Source organism: Schistocerca piceifrons, chromosome 2 (assembly GCF_021461385.2).
Source record: "Schistocerca piceifrons isolate TAMUIC-IGC-003096 chromosome 2, iqSchPice1.1, whole genome shotgun sequence".
NCBI classification, from domain to species: Eukaryota; Metazoa; Arthropoda; class Insecta; order Orthoptera; family Acrididae; genus Schistocerca; species Schistocerca piceifrons.
Window position 1 is genome coordinate 1,061,903,525 of NC_060139.1, and position 25,093 is coordinate 1,061,928,617.

The following is a 25,093-nucleotide window of genomic DNA, read 5'->3' on the forward strand; positions in this document are numbered from 1 at the left end:
CTTTAATACAAGGTAACTCGTAACGCTGGAACATCATGTATTTACATTAATTATTCAATAAGAAGTTCGTCATTTGGCTTCTTCACCTAGAAAAGACTACATTAAAATTTTACCACATTCGGCAACACAGCCACCCCAGGAGTAGTTTGCTGAAAGTTCTCAACTACTGCTTGGAAGATTTCTTCAATTTATGGTTGACTTGGGGAGGCGAGCAAACTGTGAGGTCATCGTTCCCATCGATTTAGGAAATAATGGGGAAGGAAGCGACCGTGCCCTTTCAAACGAACCATCCCGGCATTTTCCTGAAGCGATTTACGGAAATCGCGGAAAACCTGAATCAGGAAGGCCGGACGCCTGTTTGAACCGTAGTCCTTCCGAATGCGAGTCCAGTTTGGTAATCACTACGCCACGTCGCTCGGTTTCAATTTATGATGAAATTTAAAGTCACTGTATACATGCTAAGGGCTGCACACCTTATTTCGGCGCTAAGGCACTCATCGATCTCAGAATCGATTCACTTATATTTGATTTTTGCTTTGACTACTGTGTTAACCCTTTATGAAAACAATTCCAGTGTTCTTGTAGTTCGACACTCGTGGCTACAATATTAAATCATTTTCCTTCGTCATACTGGCTGTAAAGGGCACTAAAAAATAGAATATGAAATATAAATGTAGATGGAAAAGGCTTTCCAGGAGAAATAAAATGTTGCAAGAACATCTGTTATGGCATCCACGACTATTTAGCTGTTGAAATTGGAAGCTGAGGCTGAATATGCAGGCTGAGTCAAAGAATAGTGTATGCATGAATAAATCGTTCTCGGTTTTCAAGCTGCCTCAATTCGAATAAAATCCTCGAGCTTTCGATGTCTATCTCCGCCATCGTCGTCAGGAGTTCACTGACTGCCGGGACTGCTACGGTTTCTCGCTTATATAGGCATGATGACATCATCAGCAGCCAATCAGATAGACCCAATGTGGCGCGCGAGCGTTTTATTCATGTATGCCGTCGCGAAAGACCCTTTGGACAGTAGTACACGCAGATTGCAGAGGATATTGACGATCGTAAGGTGCGAAAAGGAAGCACATCAGAGAAAGATGTATGTGTGCCCTCTGTTTTGATTCTGCAGACAGTGACCGTACCGAGTTTAGAGATGGACATTATTGGCAACATTTATTCTAGTGTACAACCAGGCCCCACAGATTAGTGTGTACTGCTGCTGTAAAACTCCAATAATTTGAATGGAGTGGGAGTTTTGGTCTGCGGGAAGGTGGATGGACATATTGACGGACTGTCGCACATGTTGAGCACAGTGTATCGGCGGTGTGTTTCTCCTTTCAACAGTGGTTTGTGGAACATTCCCATACGTGCAGACCATGTTCTGGTCTCCGCGTATTACAAACGGACGTTAAGACTAACTAGTTGTGGGGGCACCGGTGGTCGACTTAACGTCATCTAGGGAAGAACTCTGGGCACACATTGGATCTGCTGTGCCACCGAGAACAGTTGAAAACCATCTGCTTGCAGCAGGACTAAGAGCACGTGTGCCTCTGGCCAGACCACCACTGACACAAGACACAGCTGAACGTGGCTGCTCTGGTGCCGTGAAAGAATCGAATGGAGAGTGGAATGGCGCCCTGTTGTCGTGAGTGTTGACACTGGGTTCTATCTGTACGCGAGTGATGGCGTAGATCTGATGAGCTGCCTAGTCCAGAGCGCACTGGCTCCGTTCCATGTTTCATAGTGCGAGAGTCCATCAGTTACAACTCGAGGTCACATTTGTTTTATCTATTGGTTAAAGCAACCGGTGCGCACTACATTGCGCATACCATTATCCCCGTGCTATTGGCAAATCAGGACAGTGCACATACACATACGGCTGCTGTGATGTAATTTGCTTTCTGTGGTGTACAACAACTGGCCTTGCCAGCAAGATCACCATATCTCTCGGCAGCTGAACATCTGTAGAACATGGTGAAGCGGGAGCTCATTCGTTGTCTAGAAGGAACATTTCAGAATTTCAACAAAAGGAGGAAGAGACTGCGATAGACCAGTCTATCGCAGAAGGCCATTATGATCGTTTGTATGCGGGAATACACGCCTGCATTGCCGCCAGAGGAGGTGGGTGGACTGTGTGTTGACGTGACTGTTTCTTTATCTTTCACTGTGACCTGTGAGTTTCATTCGGTCTGAATTTGTTGTCGTCTACTCTTACAACCTGGTCAACAAAATGACCTTGTCCTTGATGGTGTTGCATTTTTATACTTTTCACCAGTCTAAGTCATTTATTGGGTACTTACTCTGGGCTTTTTTTTTCAGAAGACATATATCCACGTACTCAGAAATATGCGCGAAAGAGAACTTTCTGTTTATTTGACAAAAGAGATTACATCATCAGTAGCACAAGAATCCCGAAGCACCTGACAAGAGAGGCGCTTGCTAGGCTGGCAGCTCACAGACGAACGGGAGCGGGACTTTGCAGCGGATGTTCCTGACTTTGCCTGTTGCCTCCCACACGGCACCGCATTCACCTTCCATGGACGGTGGACCAGCGCTCTCGTCCCAGTGGATGTAGCCAACGGAGTCGAGTGGTTCACCTGAAGGCACAGAAGAAGAGCAGTCAGCAAACGGAATACCAGGAAGCTCATGCTGAATCGATTTAAGTTACCCAAACATGATGTTCACTGCCGATCGTGGGACTGAATGCTATTTGGTGATGTTGTGGGCATGTAAGGCAATATAGGTGAAGTAATACACTGAGGTCCAAAGCTAAAGCTACATACGGAAATTTTGCAGACTTGCGTTTATTTTGCCACATTTGCAACATTTAATCCGTTGCCTTCCTCCGACCTTAATGGGAATGAATGATGATGATGAAGACGACACAACAACACCCAGTCATCTCGGGGCAGGTGAAAATTCCTGACCCCGCCCGGAATCGAACGCGGGACCCCGTGCCCGGGAAGCGAGAACGCTACCACGAGTATATTGCTCGACGCATTTGTAGCAGTTCTGAAGCGAACGCCATGATGTGTTTCCTTCCGTTTAGAAATCGAGTTGAACTCAAGAGGGCTTAAGTCAGGCGAGTGCAGTAGGTGGAATAGCACTTTCCAGTCCCATAAGTCAAACAAATCAGTAAGAGCTTGCACTGTACGTGCTTGAGCATTGTCCTGCAAAATGATGGTTAGGTCCTGCAGAAAGTGTCATCACCTCTGTTTCTAAGCTCGTCGTAGGTTGTGTTCCAAAAATGAACAACTGCTACAAATTCGTCGAGCAATATATTGCGCCGCACGAACTCTCAACACAACTGGCACTGCGAAGAGTATCCTACGACTTCCACATCGCTGGCAACGGGTTACACACAATGCTGGTGACTACTTTGAAGGTCAGTGAAACTATTAAGGTATACCGGAGGTAAAAGAGTCCCCCCGTTCGGATCTTCGAGCGGGGACTACTCAGGAGGACGCCGTTATCAGGAGAAATAAAACTGGCGTTCTACGGATCGGAGCGTGGAATGTCAGAGCCCATAATCGGGTAGTTATGTTAGAAAATTAAAAAGGGAAATGGATAGGTTGGAGTTGGATGCAGTGGGAATTACAGATGTTCGGTGGCAGGAGGAGCAAGACTTCTGATCAGGTGAATACAGGGCTATAAGTACAAAATCAAATAGGGGTAATGGAGGAGTAGTTTTAGTAATGAATAAAAAATTAGGAGCGCGGGTGAAATTATTCAGGTAGTGAAGGGACACTAAAGTTTAATAGACATGGAGGACTGGAATTCGATAGTAGGAAACGGAAGAGAAGGACAAGTAGGTGAATATGGAATGATGGTAAGGAATGAAAGAGGAAGCCAAATGGTAGAAATTTCCACGGAACATAACTTAATCATAGCTAACACTTGGTTTAAAAATCATGAAAGAAGGTTGTATTCGTCGAAAAGGCCTAGAGGCACTGGAAGGTATCAGATATACTATACAATGATAAGACAGAGGTTTAGGAACCAGGTTTTAAATTGCAAGAGATTTCCGCTGAAAGAACCAGAGGTTGTAGAGAGTTTGAGACAGCACTAGGGAACGATTGAAAAGAACGGGGGAACGAGATAGAGTAGAGGAAGAATGGGTAGTAGCTTTGGGGGATGAAATAGTAAAGGCAGCAGAGGATAAAGTAGGTAAAAAGATGAAGGCTAGTAGAAATCCTTGGATAACAGAAGATATATTGAACTTAATTGGAGAAAGGAGAAAATATAAAAATGCAATAAATGAAGTAGGCAAAAGGAATACAATCGTCTCAAAATGAGATCGACAGGAATTGCAAAGTGGCTAAGCAAGAATGGCTACAGGACAAATGTAGGGCAGTAGAAGCATATATGACTAGGGGTAAGGTAGACACTGCCTATGGGAAAATTAAAGAAAGCTTTGGACAAAAGAGAACCACTTGTATAAATATCAGATTAAAATCCAGTACGAAGCAAAGAAGAGAAAGCAGAAAGGTGGAAAGAGTATGCAGAGGGTCCACACAAAGGCGATACTATGGAAATGAAAGAGGACGTAGAGAAAAATGAAATGGGAGATATGATATTGCGTGAAGAATTGACAGAGCACTGGAAGATTTAAGTCGAAACAAGGCCCCGGGAGTAGACAACATTCCATTAGAACTATTGACAGCCTTGGGAGAGCCAGCCCTGACAATACTCTACCATTGGGTGAGCAAGGTGTGTGAGACAAGCGAAATACCCTCAGACTTCAAGAGGAATATAATAATTCCAAACCCAAAGAAAGAGGTGTTGACAGGTGTGAAAATTACCGAACTATCAGTTAAATAAGTCACGGCTGCAAAATACTAACAAAAATTCTTTACAGACGAATGGAAAAACTGCTAGCAGCCGATCTCTGGGACGATCAGTTTGGATTCCGTAGAAATGTTGGAACACGTGACGCAATACTTACCCTGCGGCTTATCTTAGAAGATAGATTTAGGAAAGATAAACCTACGTTTCTTGCATTTGTAGACTTAGAGAAAGCTTTTGACAGTCTTGACTGGAATACCCTCTTTCAAATTCTAAATGCAGCAGGGGCTAAATACAGGGAACGAAAGGCTATTTACAATTTGTACAGCAACCTGATGACAGTTATGAGTCGAGGGGCACGCAAGAGAAGCAGTGGTTGGGAAAGTATTTGTATCCTATCCCCGATGTTATTCTATCTATATATAGAACAAGAGGTAGAGGAAACAAAAGAAAAATTTGGAGTAGGTATTAAAATCCATGGAGAAGAAATAAAAAAATTTGCGGTTCACCGATGATATTGTAATTCTGTCAGAGACAGCAAAGGACTCGGAAGAGCAGTTGAACGGAATGGACAGCATCTTGAAAGGAGAACATAAGATGAATATCAACAAAAGCAAAACCAGGATACTGAAATGCAGTCAAATTAAATCAGGTGATGCTGAGTGAATTAGTTTAGGAAATGAGACAGTTAAAGTAGAAGATGAGGTTTGCTATTTGGGGAGCAAAATAAATGATGATGGTCAAAGTAGAGAGGATATAAAATGTGGGCTGGCAATAGCAAGAAATGCGTTTCTGAAGAAGAGAAATTTGTTAACATCGAGTATAGATTTAAGTGTCAGGAAGCCGTTTCTGAAAGTATTTGTATGGAGTATAGCCATTTATGGATGTGAAACATGGACGATAACTAGTTTAGACAAGAAGAGAGTAGAATATTTCGAAATGTGATGTTACAGTAGAATACTGAAGATTAGATGGGTAGATGACGTAACTAATGAGGAGGTACTGAATAGAATAGGGGAGAAGAAGCGTTTGTGGCACAAATTCACTAGAAGACGGGATCGGTTGGTGGGACATGTTCTGAGGCATCAAGGGATCACCAATTTAGTATTGGAGGGCAGCGTGGATGGTAAAAATCGTAGAGGGACACCAAGAGATGAATATACTAAGCTGATTCAGAGGGATGTAGTTTGCAGTAGTTACTTGGAGATGAATATAATCTTGCAGAGGATAGAGTAGCATCAAACCAGTCTCTGGACTGAGGACCACAACAACAACAACAGCGTGAACCTTCTCCTCTACCGCAGAGCCACTTGAACGAGGGCGATGTTTTGCATTGCTGTCGGTGAACAATTACGATCAGCATAATGAGCAGCACTGGCATGATAGGGCTTTTTTTGATCTGCACTTGGAGCAATTAGTACGATCACCTGTGTCATTTTCGGCTTTGCTGTAGTGAATGCATGGAAAATTGGAAATCTGTGGTAAGTTCCTGTGGGACCAAACCGCTAAGGTCATCTGTCCCTAGGCTTACATACTACTTAATCTTAAATTAACTTACGCTAACGACACCACATACACCCATGCCCGAAGGAGGACTCGAATCTCCGGCGGGGGTAGCCGCGCGAACCGTGGCAAGGCGCCCCAGATCCCACAGCTACCCCGCGGGGCGAGTGATTGTGTGAGTTCATCAAAAACTATTAGGGTATAGGCACTGTTTTCCATTGTAATCAACGAGTTTCGCGCATAATTTTCATATTGTTATTAGCACAGAAGGAATGGCGGAAATCAAGAAGTGCACTAGTAAGAGTTTTCATAAAGATTTGATGAATAATTTCATATTCATTCATAATATATTAGGAGTAACTATATTTTGATTACTTTAGTCATCGATAAACTGTTTGTGTCAACTCCTTCCATTCACATGAAATAACTTCTCTGTACAATCGTCCTCATTAAGATTTATAGCTAGGACCTTCAATCATTGGCGTTATCCATTAAAGATCTGCATATTAAATTACAGCTCAGATCTTAGACGTGTTTCCGGCTCTTAATTAGTGTCCTGTGTCAGGGTAACATTTCACAAGCACAGAGTTTCACATGGACTATTGTCAGCATGCAATTAAGACGTTTTTGAGTAAGAAATTCTTAAGGTTATGAATATCTATTACACCATAACGTATATCCTACAGCAAACAGTTCAAATTAAATAGAATTGGTAGTTTATTGATGTAAAACATTAATGACACAATGTGAAAGGCTAAATCACTACACGCTTGTCCTCCTGCAAACTTTCACTACTTTGAAGTTCACCAAAGTCACTTACTACGTATCATACATCTCAGGCACTTCTAGTTAGTATTAACTAACAGAAACAACTCAGTATCAGAAAGGCCTTTGCAACAGTAATATATTATCAATGTGATGGTTATAGAAATATTTGAAACCTCCTTAACAATGAGTCCAAGTAAAGTAAGTAATATACAAGTAGAATGTTAAAAGATCTGCACCGCACAGCATTTCTAGTTGTACAAGTAGCAGCGTGTAGATGATCACTCTCGTAGGTAGTGTGCAACAACATGTTGGTGAATTTACGCTTTTCGAAAAATATCCAGCTGTGTATTATTTAACCAGCAATAATTAAAAAGAATGAAAGCATATCGTTGGACTGAAACTTTTACCCCAAGACTGCTTCAGTGAGTGAGAACTGTCATTACTTGACAACCGGTGATTTACTGCACTTCACTGTAACTAAAACAGAACAATTTGTCTTACATGTTGGGTGAATGATCGGTTACACCGCATTATGAGTTAATAACTTTTTCTCTCATTAACATCCACTTCCAAAGGCGGAAATATTCATTGATGACAGAAATATAAATGAATTACCAAACTACGTTTACTTATACGTAATAACGGATATACTTTTTATTTAAGTACTTTAAATCTACCTACACGTTTCGAAAAATATTACTATGAAGAGGGCCACTGTATTTAGATGGCAATAACGTTGCACTGAATGAGATTTGATTTCATATCCCATGTTTCTCAATAACACAGATCACAAACACAAATAATCGGTATTATTTAACTAGAGAGGATATAAAATGTAGACTGGCAATGGCAAGGAAAGCGTTTCTGAAGAGGAGAAATTTTTTAACATCGAGTATGGAATTAAGTTTCAGGAAGTTGTTTCTGAAAGTATTTGTGTGGAGTGTAGCCATGTATGGAAGTGAAACATGGACGATAAATAGTTTGGACAAGAAGAAAATAGAAGCTTTCGAAATGTGGTGCTACAGAAGAATGCTGTAGATGCGTAGATCACATAACTAAAGAGTAGGTACTGAATAGAATTGGGGAGAAGAGAAATTTGTGGCACAACTTGACTGAAAGAAGGGATCGCTTGGTAGGACATGTTCTGAGGCATCAAGGGATCACCAATTTAGTATTGGAGGGCAGCGTGGAGGGTAAAAATCTTGGAGGGAGACCAAGAGATGAATACAATAAACAGATTAAGAAGGATGTAGGTTGCAGTAGGTACTGGAAGATGAAGAAGCTTGCACAGGTTAGAGTAGCATGGAGAGTTGCAACAAACCAGTTTCTGGACTGAAGACCACAACAACAAGGTGCTGTGTTACATAAGGTAGTGGTCACATGACCAGTTTCTTAAATGGGGAGATCGAGCAGAGCTCATAGCGTTTAGTTTTCATCTTCTAGTCGGTGAGGCTGGTTCGACAAGGTCTGTGCAGCTGGGGTGTCACATCTACTATTCTTTATCACCCTCTACATTTCTAACTCTGAGGAACCTGCTGAATCGCTCTTTCCATTCCACCCAACAAACAATTTGCACGATATCTCCTTCCAGTGATCCCTCAGGCTCACAGATTTCTACAGGAACGTTTCTGAGTTGATTATGTACAGGCCCATTTATCAATATATAAACTTGCCTTCCAAGCTACTCAGAAATTATTCTCAATGGCTCATCAATTGACCAACTCTGAAACCGATCAGTTTAATTACTCAAATTTCGTCCTTTTGGTGTACATTGACTTCCATTAACGCTATAATCGTTGTAGACATTGCATTCAACTTCACATTCCCGAAAGTCTGTGCCCTTTGTTCCATCGATTTCGCCTAATCGCTCATCTTTGGCCACCAATGACAGTATGATTTACCACTGCAGGCACGGATCATAGCTCCGTCATCTTTTGTTTCTCTTAAGTCATTAAAATTGGCGATGTGCATAAACCGCCTCTTGCTCTATTGGCCTCCTGAATTCCATTAAGCCGATGGCACTGTTTGATCGTAAACTAACGTACAGACCCCACATACCAACACATATCCATCAACAGGCTGAACACACTCTCGTCAGTCATGCCATGGCCTCCATCCTGTTTATCCATATCCCCTGCCTCTTCCTGCAAACTCTCCCACTCCACACATCCAAATATACCAACACACCAGCGCTCCTCACATTGCCACATCTCTACACGCAACACAAACATCCCCTCCCACTGCTGGCTAATGGTCCAGGTCCTAAGGCTTGCAGCTATTCATTCTCAATATAAAGATCGCCTTTAGCTCGTGTTTTTGTAATAAACACTGAACATTTTTGACGTGGTCAATGAACAACCAAAGTAGGTTTAATTGTTTGTAATAATGGGCATCTTTTTTGTTTAAGTACTTTAAAACTATCTATACGTTTCTAAAACACTTCTGATGAAAAGTGACAAGATTACAATCCCCCCCACCCAATCTCAGGAATCAGCACGTTGGAATGCAATTACAACAATAATAACAGATATATCAACAACAAGGTACAACTAGGTAATGGCATCTCTTTAAAATTTAATCTATGGACACCCCTCGAAGCTAGAAAACAGTTTATGAAGAAATGGTAGGCTTTTATAAATGTCACATTAGCTGTTTGTGTGGTGAGTTTCAAGGACATAATCTTTATACTTACATAAATCTTAAATTCCTATTTATTGAAGGCAGTTGCAACTTACCGAGAACTGTCTCGTAGTAGCCTTTCTGCGGCTCGTAGCGGAATCCAACTCTCGCCAGAATCTGGCCGCAAATCACTTTTCTAATGACTTCTTCCTCCTCCTTGGAATTAATAATCACCATGTGGCCACCGTCTTCTTCACAAATACTTTTCGCCTCAGACCAAGTCGCACGTAACTGGGGCACTTTGTAATAACCCACACCATCATATTTCGTATATCCAGCACGAACGTCCCTAGGTGTTCCAGTCGTTGCCACGGTGTCGTTATTGCAGGCATTGGAGCGAAGAGTGGGAACTTCTGCAAACACATCTGTTTTACTACAGAATACAGATAAAATGCTTACGCTTTCTATAAAAATCAACACTTACTTTCTGTTATATATATTTCATCTGTCAGTTCGAAGTTTTGTGTAGTTGCTATCTACCTTTAATTTGTTTATGTTATTTTCCCCAGGCCCTGTGAATGTCATCAACAACTAAAAGACAATTACTGTCGATTTTGCACTTTCACTAGACAATTTTTTTATTCGTCTCAAAACACTTACAAAAGAAGCAACAGACCGCTACTGAAAGGTTTTGAAAGTTGATCGTCCAACAGCCTGATTCTGGATCCATAGTAGACAGCGAACACACAGTCTATCTCCGGACTTACAGCGTTCTCTAAACGCAGCTCTTTTGTGTTACTGTCATGACCGAATACAAACACCGTTTCATTCGTGCCTGTTCGCTGTAAATTTCAAACCATCCGCGCGGATCCAGCCGCACAGCCACGTACAGCAGAACTGAACTGTGCATATCACTTCAGCTGACGGAATTTATGAGAATGTTCTGTTCCAATACCATCTGACGCACACCTTCATATTACACAGGTTTTCTTATCCTACAGTTTTCGCAACCACCTATATGAATTAATAAAGCCACTGGATTTCATATTTGACTGTCGGGGTTACCCATCAATAACTTTTGATTCTAAACGTTCGACGCAGGCTGCTCTGAAATTCATAAAGTTGCGCTTCAGCATCAGCATTGAAGGTTTATCCTAAATTCTCTGGCACGCTGCGTACCATATATGAAACTTCGGGTAGTTTTGGATGCAAACGGGAAGAGCTTCCGTGGGCGCTAGGTGTGGTGTGATGTGCATATATTTTTTACAGTAGCAATTTTCTGTCTGTCCCAGTTGCTACGCTCCGGGTCAAAAAGGTGGTAACGAGCGGTTTATGACGTTACTTTCAGGGCAACCTTCATAAGCGTGGACCACACAATATATTTTACCCACGTGCACCTAGGTGGAAGAGCAGATATTGCTAGGCAACTGCTGCGTCATATGCAGAGCGAGGCATAATGGCGACGCAGCGTATGTAAACACATGTACTTTTTCTGTTGGTCACAACATGTACGATGGGGCACATTTTCACATGGTGGGAGGCTGATGCGTAGAAGATGACACCTGAATTTAAACAATGGAATTTTAATGCTTGCGAAGTACTTTTGCAACTTGTTCGTCATGGAAGGGATATCTCCTTACAACGTTAGTCACCAGGGACCGCATATGGTTAAACTACCATGAACCAAAGAATTTGCAAACACAAGCACCAGTATGGTGAGGTCAGATTTGAAATCCACACATCGCGAGGGAATACTATCAGTGCTGTGTCATACTAGGACCACGTAAGTAAATCATCATTCTGTTTGCAGTTGTTCTAACGATAATGTATGACTCTAAGCCCACCGCTTTGCAGTTGCGACAGTAACAGACCTGACTGACGTCTTCTCCGTCTATCTCGTGCTTGATAGATCATTCCATAAAAGTCTATAGTTAGCTCCATTAAAACTCTGACGTCCACACTTGTCCATACGCTAGTCATGTTTTCTGTCTATAGTACACATAAATCCTTCAATATCCTTCTACGTGTAATAGGACAAACATGGCAGACACATGTTCAGTCAATAACGATATCAAGTTATAAAAGCTCACAATATGTAACAAACTCAGTCCTGTTTTTGCATAACATCAAATAACACAAACATCATTTCTAATATCACAACCTTTTAAAAAACTGAAAATGAATGGAAGTAAATAATATTTGGATACAGCGGGATGTGAACCCGCTACGCACTACTTTTCAACTTAGGGCCTTCCAACTACGCCACACTGAAGTTCTGCAATGAACGACCTTGTATTTTATTTTACGGTCCTCTGAAGAAAAATTTAATCGCCCGTATGCTATTAACTGGCATTTAATTATAACAAATCCGACAAAGAATGGCACGTCTTCTAAGAATCTTCACTGTGACATTGCATTAAAACGGCTTAGTTTCATGATACGCGAGGTATAACACGAAAATAACAATATGGAAAGTCTTTAACTAACGATATAACGTTTACCGTCGTTTTATTACAAAAAATCATACAAATAAAAGTGCATTCTCCAGAGGTTAAATGTGCTGATGCTTAGGAACAGCATATATGCGGAGACTGAAAGTTTGTAACATAAAACCCAAAGTATACATTTCAGCTGAACTCGAAAAATACAATATGGCGCCTCAAAGGATCTGCTTTCGATACAGAGATCGTTCTTGCATCTTATTGCTTCCACTTTAGGAGGCACGCAAAATTTATTTGTGTTCCACGTGGCGAAGTGACTTCTCAACGTGATATAGCAGGAAGTGACGTAACCAAATTCGTAGAGCGCCACGTCAGTCTTAGCTAACAGGCCGAGGTGGCGACAGTTTAACGGTTTGGTTGTGCCCAAGATGCAGAGTCAATGTGCAGGCAGACTGTCTGGCCTCGCCCATTCACCCTGTGAGTGGACAGGTGACTTCTCCTTCGGCAGCATCCGAACAGACGCACGAGGGGAAGAGTTTGCTGGTTATGGTGCGCTCTAATGTTGGGCGCATTATGCAGCCTCTTAGGTAAATAGCGTCCAGGACCAGAAAGAAATCCAATGTAGAATCGGTCTGCCGGGTACCACAGGAGGAGGTTGGTTTTGAGGCCGTCCACAGTTCGTACCGGCGGCTGGTGGAAGTGATGCACCGCTGCGATCGCTCGCAGAGTGCATCGTTCCCAGGACTGATCGGGGTACTTAGGTTTTGAGGAGAGTGAAGGTACTCAATCAAAGGCTCCTTTTATTCTGTCACGGTATTGGCTGCAGATTTCCGGACCTGGTACAGGGGTAGAGAACTGCAGAACCCTCCTTAATAGGTCAGGAGTGCAATACAGAAAGGAAGCAGCTACTTGCGTATTGTACTACTTGTGGAACGTACATGGATGTTTCTCAGGCTGGGTGCTAGTATGAGGTCGTTTGCTGAACATTCGGTTGTCGATACGTAGAGAGCGAAATAGACTACATAGACAGTTAAGACACTTCGGATGTCAAACTTTTAACAGCAAATGCACTAAGTATTCGTAGCAAAGTTTCTACATTTCCTTTCCTCCAGGAAAATTATTGCATTCGAATTATTCTCGGAACCGATAGTTGGATGAAAAAATGGTTCAAATGGCTCTGAGCACTATGGGACAAAACTTCTGAGGTCATCAGTCCCATAGACCTGGAACTACTTCAACCTAACTAACCTAAGGACAGCACACACACCCATGCCCGAGGCAGGATTCGAACTTGCGACCGTAGCAGCAGCTCGGTTCCGGACTGAAGGACCTAAAACCACTAGGTCACAACGGCCGACGATAGTTGGATGAAACCCGAGCTTCTGAAATATTTAGCATACCATGGAACGCATATCAAAAAGACAAATTAGATGCTATAGTACGGGCAGTGCTCACTGGTGTGGCCAAAAATATTGTGTCTATAGAGGTAGAAACTGAGCCTGACTGTGAAATTACCCGGACGCTTGTAACAGCTCTAGGTGAACTCTAGTTAATTATCCGATGTTTTTATCGGACACCCTATTCCGTCAATACAATTTTAGAATCATTCAAAGAAAATCTACACTCGATAGCACGGAATTAACCAGATCATCGAATATTAACTGGAGGCGACTTAATATGCCGCGTGTAGATTGGTGCGTCTAGGGATTCATTGCAGGTGGTAAGGACAAGCTGTCCTGTGATGTACTTGAAATGTTTCTCAAAAACTGTCTTGAGCAGCTAGTTCGACAGCCAATACGCAATAAAAATATTTTAGACTTTATAGCTATTACTATGCCCGACCTTATCGACGGCGTCAGTATATAGACAGGGATTAGTGACCACGATGTCATCGTAGCGACTATGGATGCTACAGTCGAAGGGGCTAGGAGAATAGCAAGTTAGGCAACTGTGTCTGGTCATTCAGTACTAAGCTTGGGCAGATGGATATATATTTATTAATTTCCATTATTTCAAGATAGTTAATCTTCCTTTCTCTAATCTAACATTAACATTTTTCATCTCCGAAAATGGAGGTACTCTTAAATGCACTAGTTTGAAATCATTGATCCTAAAATATTTCACTGCACCATGTGTTTATCTTTGTACCTAATAATGGCGTAACAGCCTTAAAACGGTATGTAAAATGAATAATAAATATTGTAGACCATTACACAAGTGTTGCGTGTGTTTTCATTCAAAAAGAAAACTACATATATTTATTCCCCCCATGAACCATGGACCTTGTCGTTAGTGGGGAGTCTTGCGTGCCTCAACGATACAGATAGCAACCACAACGGAGGGGTATCTGTTGAAAGGCCAGACAAACGCGTGGTTCCTGAAGAGGGGCAGCAGCCTTTTTAGAGTTGCGGGGGCAACACTCTGGGTGATTGACTGATCTGGCCTTGTAACACTAAGCAAAACAGCCTTGCTGTGCTCGTACTGCGAACAGTTGAAAGCAAGGGGAAACTACAGCTGTAATTTTTCCCGAGTGCTTGCAGTTTTACTGTATGGTTAATGATGATGGCATCCTCTTGGGTAGAATATTCCGGAGGTAAAATAGACCCCCATTCGGATCTCCGGGCGGGGACTACTCAAGAGGACGTTGTTATCAGGAGAAAGAAAACTGGCGTTCTACGGATCGCAGCGTGGAATGTCAGATCCCTTAATCGGGCAGGTAGGTTAGAAAATTTAAAAAGGCAAATGGATAGGTTAAAGTTAGATATAGTGGGAATTAGTGAAGTTCGGTGGCAGGAGGAACAAGATTTTTGGTCAGTCGAATTCAGGGTTATAAATACAAAATCAAATAGGGGTAATGCAGGAGTAGGTTTAATAATGAATAAAAAAATAGGAATGCGGGTAATGCTACTACAAACAGCATAGTGAACGCATTATTGTGGCCAAGATAGACACGAAGCCCACGCCTACTACAGTAGTACAAGTTTATATGCCAACTAGCTCTGCAGATGACGAAGAAATTGAAGAAATGTATGACGAAATTAAAGAAATTATTCAGATAGTGAAGGGAGACGAAAATTTAATAGTCATGGGTGACTGGAATTCGGTAGTAGGAAGAGCAAGAAGGAAACGTAGTAGGTGAATATGGATTGGGGCTAAGAAATGAAAGAGGAAGCCGACTGGTAGAATTTTGCACAGAGCATAACTTAATCATAGCTAACACTTGGTTCAAGAATCATAAAAGAAGGTTGTATACATGGAAGAAGCCTGGAAATACTGACAGATTTCAGATAGATTATATAATGGTAAAACAGAGATTTAGGAACCAGATTTTAAATTGTAAGACATTTCCAGGGGCAGATGTGGACTCTGACCACAATCTATTGGTTATGTACTGTAGATTAAAACTGAAGAAACTGCAAAAAGGTGAGAATTTAAGGAGATGGGACCTGGATAAACTGACTAAACCAGAGGTTGTACAGAGTTTCAGGGAGAGCGTAAGGGAACAAATGGTAGAAATGGGGGAAAGAAGTACAGTAGAAGAAGAATGGGTAGCTCTGAGGGATGAAGTAGTGAAGGCAGCAGAAGAGCAAGTAGGTAAAAAGACGAGGGCTAGTAGGAATCCTTGGGTAACAGAAGAAATATTGAATTTAATTGATGAAAGAAGAAATGAAGCAGGCAAAAAGAAATACAACGTCTCAAAAATGAGGTCGACAGGAAGTGCAAAATGGCTAAGCAGGGATGGCTAGAGGATAAATGTAAGGATGTAGAGGCTTATCTCCCTAGGGGTAAGATAGATACTGCCTACAGAAAAATTAAAGAGACCTCTGGAGAAAAGAGAACCACTTGTATGAATATTAAGAGCTCAGATGGAAACCCAGTTCTAAGCAAAGAAGATAAAGCAGAAAGGTGGATGGAGTATTTAGAGGGACTATACAAGGGCGATGTACTTGAGGACAATATTATGGAAATGGAAGAGGATGTAGATGAAGACGAAGTGGGAGATAAGATACTGCGTGAAGAGTTTGACAGAGCACTGAAAGACCTGAGTCGAAACAAGGCCCCGGGAGTAGACAACATTCCATTAGAACTACTGACGGCCTTGGGAGAGCCAGTCATGACAAAACTCTACCATCTGGTGAGCAAGATGTATGAGACAGGCGAAATACCCTCAGACTTCAAGAAGAATATAATAATTCCAATCCCAAAGAAAGCAGGTGTTGACAGATGCGAAAATTACCGAACTATCAGTTTAATAAGTCACAGCTGCAAAATACTAACGCGAATTCTTTACAGACGAATGGAAAAACTGGTAGAAGCGGACCTCGGGGAAGATCAGTTCGGATTCCGTAGAAATGTTGGAACACGTGAGCCAATACTAACCTTAAGACTTATCTTAGAAGAAAGATTAAGAAAAGGCAAACCTACGTTTCTAGCATTTGTAGACTTAGAGAAAGTTTTGACAATGTTGACTGGAATACTCTCTTTCAAATTCTGAAGGTGGCAGGGGTAAAATACAGAGAGCGGAAGGCTATTTACAATTTGTACAGAAATCAGATGGCAGTTATAAGAGTCGAGGAGCATGAAAGGGAAGCAGTGGTTGGGAAGGGAGTGACATAGGGTTGTAGCCTCTCCCCGATGTTGTTCAATCTGTATATTGAGCAAGCAGTAAAGGAAGCAAAAGAAAAATTCGGAGTAGGCATTAAAATCCATGGAGAAGACATAAATAGTTTAGGGTCCGCCGATGACTTGTAATTCTGTCAGAGACAGTAAAGGACTTGGAAGAGCAGTTGAACGGAATGGATAGTATCTTGAAAGGAGGATATAAGATGAACATCAACAAAAGCAAAACGTGGATAATGGAATGTAGTCGAATCAAGTCGGGTGATGCTGAGGGAATTAGACTAGGAAATGACAAAGTATTAAAGGAGTTTTGCTATTTGGGGAGCAAAATTACTGATTATGGTCGAAGTAGAGAGGATATAAAATGTAAACTGGCAATGGCTAGGAAAGCGTTGCTGAAGAAGAAAAATTTGTTAACATCTAGTATAGATTTAAATGTCAGGAAGTCGTTTCTGAAAGTATTTGTATGGAGTGTAGCCATGTATGAAAGTGAAACATGGACGATAAATACACTCCTGGAAATGGAAAAAAGAACACATTGACACCGGTGTGTCAGACCCACCATACTTGCTCCGGACACTGCGAGAGGGCTGTACAAGCAATGATCACACGCACGGCACAGCGGACACACCAGGAACCGCGGTGTTGGCCGTCGAATGGAGCTAGCTGCGCAGCATTTGTGCACCGCCGCCGTCAGTGTCAGCCAGTTTGCCGTGGCATACGGAGCTCCATCGCAGTCTTTAACACTGGTAGCATGCCGCGACAGCGTGGACGTGAACCGTATGTGCAGTTGACGGACTTTGAGCGAGGGCGTATAGTGGGCATGCGGGAGGCCGGGTGGACGTACCGCCGAATTGCTCAACACGTGGGGCGTGAGGTCTCCACAGTACATCGATGTTGTCGCCAGTGGTCGGCGGAAGGTGCACGTGCCCGTCGACCTGGGACCAGACCGCAGCGACGCACGGATGCACGCCAAGACCGTAGGATCCTACACAGTGCCGTAGGGGACCGCACCGCCACTTCCCAGCAAATTAGGGACACTGTTGCTCCTGGGGTATCGGCGAGGACCATTCGCAACCGTCTCCATGAAGCTGGGCTACGGTCCCGCACACCATCAGGCCGTCTTCCGCTCACGCCCCAACATCGTGCAGCCCGCCTCCAGTGGTGTCGCGACAGGCGTGAATGGAGGGACGAATGGAGACGTGTCGTCTTCAGCGATGAGAGTCGCTTCTGCCTTGGTGCCAATGATGGTCGTATGTGTGTTTGGCGCCGTGCAGGTGAGCGCCACAATCAGGACTGCATACGACGGAGGCACACAGGGCCAACACCCGGCATCATGGTGTGGGGAGCGATCTCCTACACTGGCCGTACACCACTGGTGATCGTCGAGGGGACACTGAATAGTGCACGGTACATCCAAACCGTCATCGAACCCATCGTTCTACCATTCCTAGACCGGAAAGGGAACTTGCTGTTCCAACAGGACAATGCACGTCCGCATGTATCCCGTGCCACCCAACGTGCTCTAGAAGGTGTAAGTCAACTACCCTGGCCAGCAAGATCTCCGGATCTGTCCCCCATTGAGCATGTTTGGGACTGGATGAAGCGTCGTCTCACGCGGTCTGCACGTCCAGCACGAACGCTGGTCCAACTGAGGCGCCAGGTGGAAATGGCATGGCAAGCCGTTCCACAGGACTACATCCAGCATCTCTACGATCGTCTCCATGGGAGAATAGCAGCCTGCATTGCTGCGAAAGGTGGATATACACTGTACTAGTGCCGACATTGTGCATGCTCTGTTGCCTGTGTCTATGTGCCTGTGGTTCTGTCAGTGTGATCATGTGATGTATCTGACCCCAGGAATGTGTCAATAAAGTTTCCCCTTCCTGGGACAATGAATTCACGGTGTTCTTATTTCAATTTCCAGGAGTGTAATTTAGACAAGAAGAGAACAGAAGCTTTCGAAATGTGGTGCTACAGAAGAATGCTGCAGATTAGATGCGTAGATCGCATAACTAACGAGGGGGTACTGAATAGGATTGGGGAGAAGAGAAGTTTGTGGCACAACTTGACTAGAAGAAGGGATCGGTTGGTAGGACATGTTCTGAGGCATCAAGGGATCACCAATTTAGTATTGGAGGGCAGCGTGGAGGGTAAAAATCGTAGAGGGAGACCAAGAGATGAATACACCAAGCAGATTCAGAAGGATGTAGGTTGCAGTAGGTACTTACAGATGAAGAAGCTTGCACAGGATTGAGCAGCATGGAGAGCTGCATCAAACCAGTCTCAGGACTGAAGACCACAACAGCAACAACATTTAGAACAAACGTGAAACGAAAGTTGCTGTATGGGTGTGAAACTAGGAAGGTTAACACTACAACCACCAAGAGTTTGAGAGTCTTCCTCAGTCGATGTCTTAGGATAATTTTTAAAAATCTTTTGGCCAAATGTTATATACAACTAAGACCTTTGGAATCGACTTGAGAAGAATCTATCGTCATCCAACTAGAGAGAATAAAGTGGAGCCGGTTCGGACACACCCTCCGAAAAAGCCTGGATGCTGTATAGAGAGACTAGCTTTCTGCTGGGATCGTCGGGATAAAAGAGGACGAGGAGGGCCAGGGACAGCGAGGAGGTGGACTGTGTAGGAAGGGGCCTACGGGAGGGGAACACGTTTGCCCATTTTCAAATAACTCCCGGGAATTCAGCCAGGTAACACTTTCATGGACCGCCGATATTTCGGCGAGAGAACACCCCGCCATTTTCAAGGCAAACTGCAACTGACAGGCGGCGTACATGCAAGTTTAAAACCTCGGTTCTCGGACGGAAGCAGGAAATATAACACACACACTGAACACTAGTGCCACCAAAGATGACCAAAGTCAGACTATCGATAGGGAGACTACGAATACGCAGGTGAGGTAGCATTGACTCTGTCCCTCTGTTTCTTGACAAGGGAGAGAGCCGGATTCCAAACAGAGTTTAAACAAAAACCTCCACCCCTGTTAACGAGGTTGCTCGCTAATTTAATCTCAACTGCCTCCTTAATAACACTGTCCGAATAGCTGGACGTGCATGACAATATCTCGGTGTTATTATAAATCATGGGGCGACCAGTATCCAAGCAGCGTGTGGCAATAGCAGATCTATTTGGCTGCTGTAATCGTGTGTGCCGTTTGTGCTCAGTACATCGGTCCTCCACGGTCCTGATAGTTTGTCCAATATATGCCATGCCGCAGCTACAAGGAATACGATATACATCCGCCTTACGCAGACCAAGGTCATCCTTAACAGAACTCAAAAGCGCTCTAATTTTAGATGGAAGTCGGAAAAAAAATTCACATCGTATTTACGTAAAATACGACCGATCTTGTTAGAAGTGTTTCCTACGTAAGGCAAAAAGGCAGTAGACTTAGGTGTCGACTCAAAACTATCAACAATCACTCGATGTACAGATGGTCGATAGCGCAACCCACGTTCAATCTGTCTATCACTATAAGCATTTTGACGAAATGTAACTTCAAGACGGGTCAGATCAGCTGGCAAAGTCTCAGTGTCAGAAATGACATGTGCCCTGTGTACCAAGGTACGAAGTACCCCTTCACGCTGAGCCGGATGGTGACAACTATTAGCTTGTAAGTACAAGTCGCTGTGAGTACGTTTCCTGTAGACTGCATGTCCCAATGATCCATCATCCTTCCTCCTAGCCAACACGTCAAGAAAGGGAAGGCAACCATCCTCTTCCATCTCCATCGTAAAACGAATGTTCGGGTGGATCGAGTTCAGATGTTGTAGAAAGGAATTCAAATTGTCCCTACCATGATGCCAAACAACAAAGGTATCGTCAACATATCTAAAGAAACAGGCGGGTTTCAAAGGCGCCGACTCCAATGCACGTTCCTCGACGTCTTCCTTAAACAAATCTGCGATCACAGGAGACAACGGACTACCCATCGCAACACCATCTGTCTGCTCGTAATACTAGTCATTGAATAAAAAGAGATTAGTCAAATCAGCACCAAACCTGGCCTCAATTAACCGCAACGAATCAGACAGAGGAACACGAGTGAAGAGAGAGACTAGAACAAAACTCACTAGAATATCAGAGTCATTCAATCACAGTCCTTCCAAACGACGTAAGAAATCAGCGGGGTTCCTGGTATGATGTTCACACCGACCTACTTGTGGTCTCAACAGAGAAGCAAGATGCTCGGCTACACGATATGCCGGATCGCCGATGTTACTCACTATAGGACGGAAAGGAACCCCATCCTCGTAAATCTTCGAAAGACCATATAACCTAGGAGGAACAGCACTATAAGTGTTAAGACTCTTGATAGTGTCCTGCGACAAACCATTTTTCTTCAGGAGGCTGTTGGTCTTCCTCTCAACACTTTCTGTGGGGTCAACATCGATTCTGCGATACGCTGAATCAGATAGTAAACGTTTCAACTTTTGAACATAATCCTGTTCATTTAAAACAACGGTGGCATTGCCCTTGTCCGCAGGTAAAATAGAAATATCACGATCAACTTTGAGAGAGTGTAAAGCAGCCCTCTCTGCTGCTGTTACATTACTCTTAAGTGGACGAGCCCTAGTCAACACACGGCATGCCTCCCTCGTAACCCCCTCTGCAGCGTCAGCAGGTAGTTTGCAAATTGCCTTTTCAATTGAACTAATATAATCAACTACCGGCAAACTCTTCGGAGTGGGTGCAAACTTTAAACACTTCCCAAGCACAGATAAGATTGCGTCGTCAAAAGATTTCTCTGTGAGATTCATCACAGAACGTCGAGATATAACATCAGATTCCGCGCGATGGAAACGTTCAAACATTTCCAAATACCGGGCAGTAACGGAATTGTATTCCGTCATCTTGAGTCCATGAGGCACCGTCCAACCAATCCCAAGTGAAATCAGACAATTCCGATGCAACCATTAAATGAAAACGATACAATTCTTTGGAAACAGAATCCAAACGTCGACGAGTAAAACGAATCCTTTCACGAACAAGAGCCAAGCCAGCAAGTTGCTTGATGCGATTGGCGGCAGGAGAATTAAGACGGTGCACAACCTTGGCAAATGTTGGGACATGATTTTCGTCTCGACACCTCAATAAAAACGACAAAGCACATTGCAATCTAACTCGACAGCTACGAAGTTTATCCAACTTACGGGAACACCGATACATTTCCTCCCCGTAGAGGTAAACAATGTGAAACCTGAGTTTCTCCTGGCGTATACAACTTTCAAATAACTTCCGGGAATTCAGCCAGGTAACACTTTCAGCGATCGCCGATCGTTGTAGCTGCGGCATGGCATATATTGGTCGAACTATCAGGACCGTGGAGGACCGATGTACTGAGCATAAACGGCATACACGATTGCAGTAGCCAAGTAGATCTGCTATTACCACGCACTGCTTGGATACTGGTCACCCCATGATTTATAATAACACCGAGATATTGGCATGCACGTCCAACTATTGGGACAGTGTCATTAGGGAGGCAGTTGAGATTAAATTAGCGAGCAACCCCGTTAACAGGGATGGAGGTTTTTGTTCAAACTCTGTTTGGAATCCGGCTCTCTCCTTTGTCAAGAAACAGAGAGACAGAGTCAATGCTACCTCACCTGCGAATTCGTAGTGTCACTATCGATAGCTCTGACTTTGGGCATCTTTGGTGGCACTAGTGTTCAGTGTGTGTGTTATCTTTCCTACTTCAGTCCGAGAACCGAGGTTTTAAACTTGCATGTACGTCGCCTCTCCGTTGCAGATTGCCTTGAAAATAGCTGGTCGCTGAAAGTGTTGCCTGGCTGAATTCCGCGAAGTTATTTGAAAGTTGTATACGCCAGGAGAAACTCAGGTCTGACACGTTTGCACAGTTTGTGAACCTTGTCCGAAATCGAGTGTGCTCTCGCATCTTCGTCAAAGTCCTATGTTCTGCATGCGAGAGACTGAAAATAGGTCACTGTGGGGCATTCTGAAAAAAAAATCCATATTTTCGAGATGTCTGGAGACATACCTGTGCGATATTAGCTGAGTTCGAGAACCATAACTACGAATCACAGAACGCTATTGGCACAGATATTGTTTGCAATATGTACAATTTCTAGAGCTGCTTGACGAAATTTGAGCGCTCCCTAATGAGGACTGTGAGCACTGTGAATATTAATATGCTTAATGGACGCAACAGTTGTGTTCAGTATATGGCAATACACTCGCTAAGACAGCGATTGCAGATGTGAAATAAATTCATCTGCGACATTAGTCAGTAGTACTATAAAACATGTTTCAGACAAGAAACTGAAGTGGAAGATCGAATACTGTAAGAGACAAGCCACTAGTCAAAATAGTTTCGATAAGCTCATATTTCAGAAAAATATATTTATTTACTTTTATAAATATCTGGGGTTTGTACTGTGTGCTTTATACGGAGCCTGACATTTATACAACTGGATATGTACGTTATAGCACAAAAATCACTATTTTAGTTTATTTACAAATTTTGTACCTCTTATTTTATTACTATGGAGCTGATAAATCAAGAAAATATTGCTCTTGAGGTAGGAATCTGTAATTCCAGAGTTTACTAACAGTTGGAAATGTAAATTGTTTTTCATGTATTAGTAATTAAACAATTTCAGATCAAATCTAGTAATCTCAGTTTGTTTGAACATGTTTATCCTTCCTAAAAACTGATTATTGCACACACCTGTATTACTCAAAAATTTGTTACACGACTGGTTCCAGTCGTTACCACACCTTTGACGAGGTGTTCTATACTACTGGTCGCTTGTTAACGCAGTTTTGTCATGTGGCTCGTCACTAAAGTAGGAGGAGGTCTTGTTGACTAGTACATTTACAGTTTTCGTTTATGATGTACTTTATTTTGGTTTTCTGTTGTGTTTCAGAGAACAAAAGATGTTTTGTTAACGAATATAACCGGTTGTGTCGTAAATTTTTCAGTAATATAGCTGTGTACGTATCCTAAAAACTGTCAACCATCACCTCCTCAAAATAATGCATGTTTTTCTTTACCAGATTCGTATCTTTATAATCACAGGAAGGACATGGTAGGTGAAGCTCTCTAAGCAGTTTGTTCAAGAAGCTCACGAGTGTTATCAGTTGCGAGTGGCTGTCTGTTCTCCAGTAGGCTTATGCTCACGACCAGAACAAGAAATTTTATACAAACTGTGTAAGAGCACTGGAATATTTACACGTGTGGCACAGAGCTGCAAAGTAAGGGCAAAATAAGTCAATAAATATGAGAATTGTATTGTAGGTTGTAACTATAAATAACACGATAATGAGAAACACACTTTTGTGTGGATGTGCCATGTACTTTGTGCAGACAACTACACGCGGCAAATTAATTTAATAATAGTTATTTTTATTAAAAATGTCAATAATACGTTATTGCTTAAAGAGCGTTGGCGATCATAAACAGCTGAGTTCCTCTTACCTGTCGTCACCGCCTCTGTCTCCTGACTATGGTGCGCTATTTTAATATGATTCGTGACCTCCACATCGTATTTCGAACAGACGCCTGCTTTGTGGCCATCATGATCTGGACTGCATGTAACGGTTGTCTGTAAATGGAACAGATGAACTGTAATAGTCACTTCACTATTAACTTTAATCAGAGTACACATTACATCACTTACTTTGACAATTATTGCTGCGTTCCCATAAGGATAAGTTGTTTCTGCAGTACCCGGTGTCTGATCTGCCAACGTTGGAAATATCGGAATCCCAACTGTTAGAGCTAATGCAATTACTCCAGCATTCAGCACAAACGCTGAAAAAGAAAGTGATAGCAAGTGAAAGACTCTTAACAGTACCGCTGATTTGGGCAGATTGCATTCAGAACTTATATATTTGAGATATAGGGTCCTCATAGTACAGAACCAGCAGGTGTGTGAACTGCTGGAAGAGCAGAAGAATTTGACTCTGGAGACAGTGCCTTGTTCCAGTTACTTCGACTACTGCAGCATCCATCAAGATGAGGAACGCATAATTAGTGATTTCTGTCCTGCTTTAGATGCCCTCAGCAAGATGTGGATAATCTCTCGCAGTCCCTACATCCTGTACATTCAATATTCAACGCCATTAGGAGAATGAACTTCTTGTAGGTAAACGCTGTATATTTATGTACAGAATACAAGCATCATCACAATGTTAATCTCTTCAAATTCATGTGTTGCACTATATCATGTTTTGGCAGAGACCTCTACACGTACCATTACGAATGGCAGTGTAGAGACAGTACAGTACTTCTTCAAATATAGCTATAGTTGTTTGGCAGCCCAGGGGAAAGTGGTAATAATTTTAGTTGTTAAAACAATTCTTAATTCCG

At 42.8% G+C, this 25,093-nt stretch overlaps 1 protein-coding gene across 1 annotated transcript in view; it reads right to left on the reverse strand.

Annotated features, from left to right (window-relative positions):
- Positions 1-2,345: 2,345 nt before the first annotated feature.
- The window catches only part of LOC124777757 (hemolymph lipopolysaccharide-binding protein-like), a 36,349-nt gene continuing 13,601 nt past the window's right edge, over positions 2,346-25,093 (reverse strand). Inside the window, exons 2-5 of the mRNA XM_047253259.1 lie at positions 24,402-24,535; positions 24,200-24,326; positions 9,792-10,088; positions 2,346-2,597 (exon numbers count right to left, since the gene is read on the reverse strand). Coding sequence (XP_047109215.1) covers positions 2,440-2,597; positions 9,792-10,088; positions 24,200-24,326; positions 24,402-24,535 — 716 coding nt within the window. The 3' untranslated portion in view covers positions 2,346-2,439. The remainder of the gene's footprint in view (positions 2,598-9,791; positions 10,089-24,199; positions 24,327-24,401; positions 24,536-25,093) is intronic.